Genomic DNA, 12017 nt, shown 5'->3' on the forward strand with positions numbered 1-12017 from the left:
TCTCATTGGTTGATAAACTGGCGCGGGATTTTTAAACCAATCACAAAGCGTAGAAATTGCAATCGCGTAATTTCTTTCGATAGTCAAAAATGTGCATGTAAAGTGAACCTGTAATAGAGGAATCTTAATTGAGTAAGATTAAGTATAAATGATTCCTACCTTCTCTATTTTTGCATTCCCCACAACACACTTTCTTTGCGGCCGCCAGCCCCCCCACCCCCCTTCCAAATTTTACATAAACCATTGTTTTAAATATGCATATTCCCAATGCATTTGTAAGGAATGGTTACCACCTGGCAGCTCTTTTAAAGGCTTTATGGCTGAAAAAAGTATGTCAAGAACTTGTTTACAGACAACGTGTGAATGCAAAAAAAAAAGGAATTTCCCAATTTGTTGTTAATTCTCTTGAACATGGTACTGTATATGAACTTGCGTAGACTGAAGGATAACTCGGACAAGGAGACCGCATCAAGGAAAAATGAGTGGTTCAGTGTATGGTACCCCTGTGCTTTTTTTCTATTTCAGGTGGTTAACAGCAGTGTCAGCGAGAATAGACTAAAACAATCGCTCTCTGCTGGCGTTTTGCAGTCTTGTTTATTTCCTTGCCATTATCTGCAAATCTCTCATGAAATGACTGAATTTTCTTTTGTATGGAAAATTATTTACTTCCTAAATACCAGCCATTTAGTTCAGCTGGTTTGTAGAAGTTAATCAAACCGGAATGTTTACAAAAAATGAATGGGATATGCATTTAGGAAGGATTTTCATTTAGACTGAAGATTTTGATCCACTAAGGTGATTAATGTCTTAACTTTTCATCAGTTGTTGACACGTGAACACATATGGCCAATGTTTTAATATGAACTTGCTATGACCAAGAGGGCTTGCTTGAAAAGAAAGGATGAATTGAATTTTGGGGTGGCATTTTGTTGTTGCCGTTTTTTTTTTCTTTTTTTCATCCTAAAAAAAATGACGGATTTGTTGTTCTTTGGAGATTGTCACTGAGCTTTTGTCGCGATTCACAGGATTGTCTCGCCCGGAAGGTATAAGCTATGACTGGACGGCAAAGAATATATACTGGACAGATGTTGGTGAAAAGGTCATTGCAGTAGCTCGCTATGATGGAAGTTATCATAAAGTTCTAATTTCATCCGATATGTCAAAGCCAAGGGCGATAATTGCGCATCCCTTGCTCGGGTAAGGTTCTGTGCATTGCAATTTATTGTATTGTCAAAATGGTTGATGTTACTGGTAAGAGTTAAAAAGATAAAATTCAAGGTGTAAAGTGAGAACTTGATAAACAGACTATTCTAAGCATACGAGGGACTAAAGAAACTGTGGTGCTGGCTCAATTGGAGTGAAACACGATACAATTTTTGTTTTAGCAAATGAGCTGATGAAGTAAGACAGAGCAGTTTTCAATTTAGTGTTGTAAAACAATTACTTAAGTAATTATTTCGACCAATCACAGCCGGTGCAAACAGCTCAATGAATCACTCCAAATCCGTAGCAATCCCATGTAACTTGCTCAAAGCGCGGGAAAATGTGCATGTGCTAGTAGTGATTCGTTTTGGTTTTCCTTCTCATTGGTTGATAAACTGGCGCGGGATTTTTAAACCAATCACAAAGCGTAGAATTTGCAATCGCGTAATTACTTTCGATGGTCATTTGAAAACTGCTCTAAAATCGTGAGTTTACATTTCGAGCAATAGACTTTCATCAGAGCAAAATACCTCCATCAACGTGTTTGAGAAAACGTAATTTTAATTTTAAACATACAGTGTACCTTGATGAAGTGAGATCGGATTTAACTCTGCTATGCAACTGAGAATAACTGGAAAGCTTTGTTTCATTTGAGTACAGCTACTTCCAGATTGTTTAAGTGGAGTGACTATGAACTAATTTGATAGTTAAGCACACTTCCATTACAATAAACAAAGCATTTGCATTTTATATGATAGTTTACATGGCATGGACTAATGTTCACGTTGTCAGTGGCTTTTGTAACTTGGGTGATGACCATGCCCTAGTTGTAGTTGTTCAAAGAATGGATGGCACTGTCCAACGGAAAACTCATTTGGTTTTGATGTGCTATGGGTTGGGTGATGATTTAGCAGATGGAAAGCGCTATCCAGCTTAAGATTAAAATGAGCGCACCGTCGTCTTCCTGGGAGAGTACTCTCTAGAGAGTAAAGGAACGTCCGACGTTAAATAACGTGTACCTTTACATTTACCTTTACGACAGGTTGTTGTTTTGGTCTGACTGGGATAATGCTTACCCAAGAATAGAACGTGCATTAATGGATGGTTCCAATAGAACACAAATAAAGACCTCCGATCTAAAGTATCCCAATGGGTTGGCCTTAGATCTGGCTGCTCAACGCCTCTACTGGTGTGATGGTGGAAAAGACAAGATTGGATCAATGCTTTTTGATGGAACGGCGGAGGAAATTCACTTTTATGTCGAAAAGATGCATCCTTTTGGACTAAGTCTTTTTAACAATACGCTGTTCTGGTCTGACTGGAAGCAAAAGGGTATTCTAAAAGGTTCTAAAAATGCGAAAAATGGGACATATGAAATTCTGCGGAACCAGGAAGAAGGTCATCTGTTTGGTTTGAAGGTGTTTGCCAAAGAAAATCAACCAGGTAATTGATGTCATCAAAGATAAAAGTACAACTATAACAACAATCAGCCAACAAACACCAAAAAGAAGCTGCAATCTCGGTCATAAATTGTTGTAACACTTCGCTTGAACAGCAAGTGAAGCGCACCCCCCTCCTCCCTCCCATCAATGCTGCATTTACCGGTTGGTTTTCGCACTCCAACCCATAAACATCAACATTGAAGGGGAAGAGGAGGCAACATTTTTGACTGAGACTGTGGGTCCATTAATCCAACTTTCCTTGCACCCCTAGGGACTGACTAAGAAGGGCACAGGTCCATTACACTGGTCCAAGAGTAATTATACGGTGCTATATGGTTGATGTAAGATCCCGGAACACAGTACCACAGCCATGTAGTTAGCTGGGAAACGAATTAGTAATTCTGTGTCTATTCCAGACTGCTATTTTCGTTGGTCCTATTTCCTCTAGCTTCTTTTGTTATCGTGGCTAAGATCATTGTTTCTGTTGTATCGTTTTCCTATCACAGACCGCTTCTGGAAAGCGGGAAGCTAGACTATCCAGAACGCTGAAGTCAGGGTAGGATGTACATGTAGTGCTTACATATGATCACCGAGGAGGGATGCACAGATGATGACCGCTACGGGTATTCCCAGACGGTCAACCATCCAAGCATTTAACCCTGTTCAACAGAATTGAACTGAACTTTGGTGGACGAAAGGGAACCTGTGTTTTTTCTTGGGCAAAATGCAAAGAAGTAGCTGACTAAGTGAACAAAAAAACCCTTCATTTCAATACTATTCCAGTAGACCCCAATCATGTCACCACGGAGTACATTAATTACACTGTACTCTTTACAAGCTGTATCTGGGTTCTTTTATCACAAAGACACAGTATAAAAGTCATAGTACCATTGACACACCAAGCACTAAGAAAACTTTTAAGGCAATCTGTTTGTAATATTGTAGGAGATGTTGTTTCCCTTTTTTGTTTTAAAGTGCGTTATCGTGGTTTGTGAATTTATTCACTGTAACATTTTAATTCGAAATGTGTCTTTTGTTTCAGGCTCGAGTGGGTGCACCATCAACAATGGCAATTGCACACAATTGTGTTTCCCTCTTGGTTCAATGTCCATAAAATGTGCATGTGCAATGGGATATCAACTTGCTTCTGATGGGAAGACCTGTGAAAGTATTGACAAGTTCCTTATCTATTCCACTGCTACTGGTAGGTCATTGTTTATTAGAAGTAATGTGTACAGCTGATGCCACTGTGAATGCCTCAAAACAAGATGCATAAATTGCATTTTAGTAACCAACCCTTAAAGTGCCTATCACCTCAACACACTTTTTCACTTTATTTATTCTCCGAAATCGCCCCAAATACATCGTTTTGCTTTTAGAACCTTTAGATTGAAATTGCACTTTTTATTGGCTTTGAAAGACGGGAAAAGTGGTCATACTTAGATCAATAAGCAAGCAATGAAGGAGAATTGGTTGATACCGGTTTGACGTCACAAAGTACTTTGCATTGAGAAAGTTCTTTGATAACAGCGATGCAAATTAATTTGTGACGTCAATCCGGTATCGGACCCATTCCCCTCCCCTTTTGCTCGCTTATTGATCAAAGTATGACCACTCTTCTTCTCTTCCTTATCTTCTTTATCTGACATCAATAGCTTTCACTTTCCTGTTAGTGTAATGCAATAATACTGTGGGTACTTATTATTTCGCCAAGACCTGTTCCAATACAAAGCTCTAAATTATCCCACAATTATTCTTTGTTGGTGTTACATTTGTACCCCCCCCCCACCCCCCACCGGTAGCTCAGTTGCTTGAGTACCGTGATGCCACGTGGGAGGTCGTGAGTTCAACTCCGGACGGACCCACACTCGGGATCTTAAAATAACTGAGGAAAAAGTGCTGCCTTTGTAAGGCTACACTTTCAAGTCTTCTCAGATGAGGACTATAAACCGTAGGCCCCGTCTTGCAAATATCTTCTATGTTCATAAATTCCCTGTGGGACGTTAGAGAACCCACACACTATTCAAGAAGAGTGGGGGATGAAGTACCCTGTTTTGTGACTGTCCTGTTCTCTCCAGCAGAAGTGGCCGGCCTGCGGTGAAGTCTCTAAAAAGGCTTATGGTGTATGAGGCCACCAAAGCAGAAACAGCCATAAGTCAAAAAGGACTTTGCCGAGTTCTGGAACATGTAGATGTAGATGAACGTAATCGGCTGTTAATTTGATTTGAAAGTAAATACCGCGTTCTTGTTATGAAAATAACACCGTTATTTACAGTGAAATCCAATAAGAGAGCTAGACCGGCCTCTGTAACAAGACAACATAAAGGGTCAGGATGCAGCTATTACAACGGCTGTTGTAGTTGGAGCCTAATGCTACACAATGTAGCTGCATCCTTTACATTCAGTCCAATGTAATTAGAGGTTCTTACTAGTAAGAGCTACATGGTATCTCAACTGATAATATACACAAAAAAATTCAGCGCGTTGATTGGCTGAGAGAGCAATTGTGAATTAATCCCAAACAGAGTGCAGAAAAGTGAAAAAGTGCAGAACGTTCAAATAGTGCGATAAAGGTGAAATTGTTGCATTGATAGCCAATCAAATGCGAGCCCTGGATGGGCGCAATTCATTGTGCAGTTTTCCCGTAATTGCATAATACGCATGCGTTGCTTCTGCCTAACCATCTGGAATTTTTTCATGTATATTATTAATAAGTAATCACATGATTTTTCTCGTGCAATTTGCACTCGCCAATTTTGTGTCTTCGAAAAAAATATACTCCTGCTTATTTATTCAGAATTGCACTCAAAATCATGGTATTACTTATACAAAAAAAACTATCGTTTTTCATTTCGAAAAATTTTGTGTTTAACCCTTCCACTGCCGAGGGCTTCCCCATTGACGAGTAAAATCGTCTGGCGTTAGACAGAGTAAAAAATCTGTAAGTGTCAATTTGCATTTTGGCGGTGAAAGGGTTAAACTGTAATTAGTTTTTACTATATGGGCATTTGACCATTATTTTACCTGTCTTTTGGTTATAAAGAAATTCGTGGGATTAAATTGGTACCCGACAACAAAGAGGAAGTAATGCAGCCTATGGGACTCACACGTAACTGCTTGGCCATTGACTTCTATGTCAATTCTAGTACAATATTTTATGCCGACGACCGGACGAATATAATAGCCCAAGTCTCTCGAGTTGGAACTGCCAAGAAAGGTGTCATTACTTCCGGTCTACGGCGACCTCAAGGACTTGCGGTTGATTGGGTTGCTGGGAATTTATTTTGGACTGATGGTGGAAATGATGTGATTGAGGTACTTTAAATTTTCAAGTAATCGCTTATAATATTAAATCTTGAATCTTGGTGTGATAACAGAACTCAAGAAGATATGCAATGGCGAGTTGAAATGTTGGTTGAAACGTTGGGATCGCCAACTCAATATAGAAGAAATAAATATATTATTTTTATCGCCAATGAGTCAGCCTTGATAGAACCGAAGCGCGAGAGTGTTGTGTATGCAGAAAAAAGCATCCAGAGAAAATGTAATGTAAGAGACAGTTACGGGAACAAAGGCAGCTTATCATTTGACTTCAAGAACCAATAAAAGCGCTTGTTTGATGTGTGATGTCATTAGACAAACTGGGATGACGCGACATTGTTCATACGGATATTTATGAGTGAGTGAAAACACATTTTTCCATTCCTCTGACCATTTGTTGTGTACACTTACTTTGAGTGTTATTTAATATTTATTTTCAAACCAGTGTGTTCTATATTGAGTGAACGAGCTCAAGACTGAACCAGCGTACACGTTCTTAATGGCTGTTGTTGTTAATTTCGGCATTGTCGAGTAGAGTAGTTTGTTTTTCGTTTTGTTTTGTTGAGTTGCGAATAGAGCGGTTTTCAAATGAGTGTCGTAAAACCAAAACCAAAGCTATTACTTTGGCCAATCAAAAAGGACGGAGACAATCCAGTAAACCAATCAAAACTCGAAGTAATCACACGTAGCCTACACAAAGCGCGGGAAAATGTGCACGCGCGAGTCACGATTGGTTTTGGTTTCACTTCTGATGATTGGTTGAAAAAGTGGCGCGAGAACTTTGAACCAATCAATGGGTGAAGTAGAGCAGTTTTCAATTGAGTGTCGAAAGTAATTAGCTAATTACTTTGGTTTTGCATTACTTCACTCAGTGATTGGTTCAAAGTTCTCGCGCCACTTTTTCAACCAATCAGAAGTGAAACCAAAACCAATCGTTGCTCGCGCGTGCACATTTTCCCGCGCTTTGTGTCGGCTACGTGTAATTACTTTTAGTTTTGATTGGTTTTCTGGATTGTCTCCGTCCTTTTTGATTGGCCATCGTAATTACTTTGGTTTTGCTTTTACGACCCTTATTTGAAAACCGCTCTAATGCAAAACCAAAGTTATTCGCTAGTTACTTTCGACACTCAATTGAAAACCGCTCTAATTTAGTTGACTTTTCAAAGGAAATCTGTAAAGCACACAATTAAAGGGGCTTTGTCACGTAAAATGATGTCATTTCGTGACACTCAAGATATCCAAAACGAAGAATGAAACACTGCAATAACCACTTAAAACTGTTGAACAACATAAACGAAAAACAGCAAAAGGAAAGAGCAGCATGGATGGACACAAATGGACAAGGTTGAAACGGATTGCATTTGGGTAATCTTGAAAAAAGTCGGCCCAACGTTTTCAAGTTTATGGCAAATCGCTTGGATATAGGCCGTTTTATTTCAGAGTCTTCTTCTTTTTGATGTAACGATAATTTTACCCGTAAAGGAATTCCACATTACCATTTTCGAGTTTTAAACTCGTGATTAACTAAAACATTTCCCCAAAAAACCTTAAAATAGTGTGCCATATAATTCATGGCTGTATCTTGCAAAACAAAAATTCTACAAGTGAAATAACTTTCATGTGTCATGCAAGAAAGTTTGATCAATTCCCCATGACATGTTTCACACTGAAAACGCTTTGGCGATATTGTATGTGGCATTGATTTTATCCAACTTAATTATTGTATATTCCTGTTATCATTTCGGCCGTTCAAAAATTACAGCAGTACTATTAATATTATTGAAAACACGTGCAAGAGTTTAACTTACATTTCTATTTTTGTGTTATTGTTAACTTTGATAAGTTGAGTTGCATTACTTTGAAAAAAATTATTACAACTACAATTGGTTTCCAAAAATGGCTTTCTGATACAAATCTACAAACTATGTAGTAATATTGACTTTCTCGTTGGCCCTTAGCGATAGCTACGACTAGTTTTTATCAAAGCACGTTTGTAGATTAGAGTCAACCAGACAGCATCGTACATACGCAGACGAGAATCTCATTTCTTTGTTCGGTATTTCTCTTTTTCAAGTAAAGCTATGATCCTCGCAGTTATGAATGTAATTTTAGCAATTGCATAGAGAAGTCTGAAAAATGCAGGACTTCAACGGGGCTTGAACCCGTGACCTCGCGATGCCGGTGCGACGATAAAACCAACTGAGCTGTGAAGCCAGTCATTTGGGGGTTCTAATGTTCCCGTGATGAACGAATCAACGAACGAAGAGATATATGAAATGAATCATATATTAAATTGCGGATATGAAATTGATTTCATATCCGTAGTTCAATTTATGATTCACTTCCTTCCTTGATTTCTCTTTTTGTAGCAGAAACAATTTTATGTATGCCGTGAAAGTGACAATGAAGAAAAAAGTATACTTTGCAGGCTATTGCTATTTTAACTTTATTGATGTGTAGTGTTTACTTGTTAGGTTAGTAGATTCAATGGTAGCTCCAGAACGGTGATAATTTCCACACGCTTGCAAGATCCCAGGGGCATAGCAGTATATCCTGCCAAGGGTCTAATGTTTTGGACAGACCATGGTCGCGCAGCGAAAGTTGAGCGATCTGCTATGGATGGCACCGACCGCCAGTCCCTTGTCCAGGGAAGTAATGTCGCGGGTCCTGTGGGGATTACTGTAGATTATATTGAAGACAAGGTTTATTGGGTGGATGACATCCTTATGGTGCTGTGGAAAATGGATCTAGATGGTGGTGAGTGCCTTTTACTTTAAAGTTGTATTTAATAGGATTGGGATATGCGCAATGCAGGCTTACAGTGATCTCTGAAAAGAAATTGGCCAGTTGTACTAATTGGCTTCCTTATAAAGTATTTAACACCTTTCAGCGGTTTTTAGCTCATGCATGTTCCACCCATGTGGCATAACCCTGTTTAACTGGTTTGTTTATTTTGCTGAGCATGACAAAAAGCGCCTTCCATTTTGTCTTCTCGTTCTCAAACGTTTTTGTGCTCTCTTTTTGTTAAAAATAGGTAAGCTTCAAGCAGTTATTATCTTGTCCCAGTCCCAACCATATGGCATAACCCTGTTTGACCGGTTTGTTTACTGGACGGACAGGAGAAACAAATCATTATTAAGAGCGGATAAGTACAATGGAACAAGTGTCAAGATTGTCAAATCAGGATCAACTGAGTTAAGGGACGTGCGCGTGTTTTCACCCCAGAGGCAATTATCACGTGGGGCGTGCATGAACAATGGTGGCTGTGCAGATCTGTGTTTAGCCTTATCAGCAACAGAACGAAGGTCAGGGTTGTCTTATTTTATGCAGCAGCATCATCGTACATCATTGACAAGCCTCCTCCGTGAAAATTATATCTTTAATTATTTAGTTCTAGTTGTACTCATTGGAATAATGTACTATTTTTGCTGTCCTTCTGTTTCTTTTCTTTTTTCTTTTTCTTCTCCTTCTGTTTCTTATTATTATTCATTATTATTGTTATTATTATTGTTATTGTTATTGTTATTGTTATTGTTGTTATTATTATTAGTATTATTCTTTTTTTAAATGTAAATGCTTTCTTTATAGTGGAAGTACACTTAGCTATCAAGCTAGTTTACAGGCACTCCACTGTTAACAAGGTGAAAGTAACAATTCAAATTTAAGAGAAACATTGTTAAGAACCCCAACTGGCGGGAGGCAACCAGTTGGCTATTTACAAAGCGTGGTGGAGTTGAATCAGGGACAATTATTATTATTATTATTATTATTATTATTATTATTATTATTATTATCATCATCATTATTATTGTAATTATTTTGTTTTCAGTAGTTAACGAGCACTATGCCAAGATGTGGCTTTGACGGGCCAGTGAAATTCAGGATTAACTGGCATTTTGTGGTTCTCTTGTTTAGGTGTGTTTGTGTGTCTAACCACATTGCAGAGGATGGCAAACACTGTGTGAAAGGAACTGCTTTTCTTATCGTCAGTGGATCAAGAAGGATCGAATTTCTATCAGCTAATCCACTTAGCAGGCCTCCGCCCTTCCAACCTATAACAGGCTCACTGCGGAATGTAGTGGCTTTAGATTACGATTTTGAATCCAAGCTCATTTACTTTGCCGTGTCGAGCAGGAGATCAGCCATAAAGGCTATCTATCTCAATGGCACTGGATTGAGAATAGTTATAAGTGGTGAGTGAATTGTGTAATGTCAAAATTACTGGCGACTATAGCTGTACTGAGCGCTCAATGTCTCGACCAAACGCTTCTCTCTGATTAAATTTTGGTCAAAGTGCCATTTTTAAGAGAATATTTGATGGGACAGATCGATACCTGGGCATCTATTTCCTGTCAAGTATGTTAATTTTGCGAATACATCCACCGAAATAGAACTGACACTGACTAATGCCATATGCACTGCATTTTGCTTTTGTAATAACCAGGAGGAAGGCTGCACAACAAACGAAAATATAGCGATATGTTGTATCGTATGTTTAGACTTAATTCTCAAATCACAATGTTTTTTTTAAATATGGTTTCATAGAGGTTGGTTACTAATAACTCAGTGGTTCTTTTTTGGGAAGCGAGTTTTAGCAGTGGTTAAGATGGGCATACTCGTTTGGCAGCTCCAGATAACTGTTGCACTTGCTGTTTAATTTGTTGAAACTGTGTTGTATCGAATTTTAAATTGGCTTAAACTTTCATTTATCGTTGATTGAACATCATGAAGAAGTCAGGGCAACACCTAATAAAGTATTCCTCTGTTTTCTCCTTCAATCATTCCCTACCCTCAAGGATAAATTTTAAATTATTGCTGTTATGGTTTGGTCTTTTAGGGCTCCAGAAGCCAACCTCTCTTGCGCTGGATTGGATCACGAAGGAAATTTATTGGGTTGACTCCCGAACTCGAAGTGTTCACAAGGCTTTCATAAATGGATCTCACCAACAAACGCTTGTAACTGGAACCAGAAACTCCACTCCATCAAGTGTTATTGTGCTGCCTTGTGTTAAGTACGTTGTTTGCTTTTGGTTGCTTTTTCTCATCTGTTTTGCTTTTGTTTTGTTTGTACAGGGTATGGTCTCACAATTCCAGACCAACCTTCGGATGAAGTTGTTATTTTGAACAGTATTTTTGTATCTTCTTAAGAGGTCTTGGCTCACCTTGCAAATAGAATACCCTGCATTATTTATAGTAGAGGAGTGTCTGGTTCTTGGCTTAAATCAGGTTAGGAAAGAAATAAATTATACCAAACTCTGCTTTGAAACTCCAGCTAGCAAAATGCTACAAGTGGCGAGCATGTGGAGTTTAATTCGCAACCCTTCTCGAGAATTGGTCGGAACAGTCTCTGAAACTTGAGGAAACCGCTTCTTGGTCCATCACCCTATCTTCAGGGCCACACGCATGATATTTCCATCATAGCAAAGAACGTTTTTCCTTTTTTTCTCAGGCGCATAGTTTGGACAGAGCTTTCTCCTTCAAAACCCATGGCAATTAAGACAGCCAATACCGATGGTAGTGATGTTAGGATTGTTCTCGATCATGCTCATTCCTTTACGTCTCGCTATGGCTCCTCTCTCACATATGACTACTCGGAAGAGAGACTTTACTGGACTGGCAACTCTTTTAGGATGTAAGTGGTTATCTGAAATGTGAATTGTCTGATTGACTTCACTCGCATTTTCGTATATAAATTTCTCAAGATCAGTTGCAACATTGTTGATTATGCAAACGTGTGTTGTAAAGCTGTTTTTAATTGGTTTTTGATAGTTGTTATTAAGTTAGTTTGGGGTGTTTGCATGGGCCCTAATCACACGGCGGCCATTTTGAGAACCGAGGGATTGAAAACGTTTGTTTTGTCCCACCGAAACTCGTTCCCAAACATTTCAACTCGAGGCTCAGGGTACGAAATCTATTGTCTATGGCCGCCGCGCGAAAAAGACCCAATTAGTTTTACTCTCGTTCACTCGAAATGTTTAGGCGGATTATACTAACCAAAATAATGTCAAATGATGCGTTGGAAGCTGTCAGCTCAAAGACGGAGGTTGAGAT

General features: G+C 38.9%; 1 protein-coding gene across 2 annotated transcripts in view; it reads left to right on the forward strand.

The window, feature by feature from the left end:
* The window catches only part of LOC138049180 (low-density lipoprotein receptor-related protein 1-like), a 114228-nt gene that overhangs the window by 65572 nt on the left and 36639 nt on the right, over positions 1-12017 (forward strand). For both annotated transcript variants that reach the window (XM_068895354.1, XM_068895355.1), the window contains 9 exons: positions 1026-1197; positions 2246-2646; positions 3688-3849; positions 5689-5960; positions 8441-8723; positions 9001-9271; positions 9882-10159; positions 10804-10978; positions 11416-11598. In XM_068895354.1, the coding sequence (XP_068751455.1) occupies positions 1026-1197; positions 2246-2646; positions 3688-3849; positions 5689-5960; positions 8441-8723; positions 9001-9271; positions 9882-10159; positions 10804-10978; positions 11416-11598 (2197 nt within the window). The remainder of the gene's footprint in view (positions 1-1025; positions 1198-2245; positions 2647-3687; positions 3850-5688; positions 5961-8440; positions 8724-9000; positions 9272-9881; positions 10160-10803; positions 10979-11415; positions 11599-12017) is intronic.

This window comes from Montipora capricornis, chromosome 5 (genome assembly GCF_036669925.1).
Source record: "Montipora capricornis isolate CH-2021 chromosome 5, ASM3666992v2, whole genome shotgun sequence".
Taxonomy (NCBI): Eukaryota; Metazoa; Cnidaria; class Anthozoa; order Scleractinia; family Acroporidae; genus Montipora; species Montipora capricornis.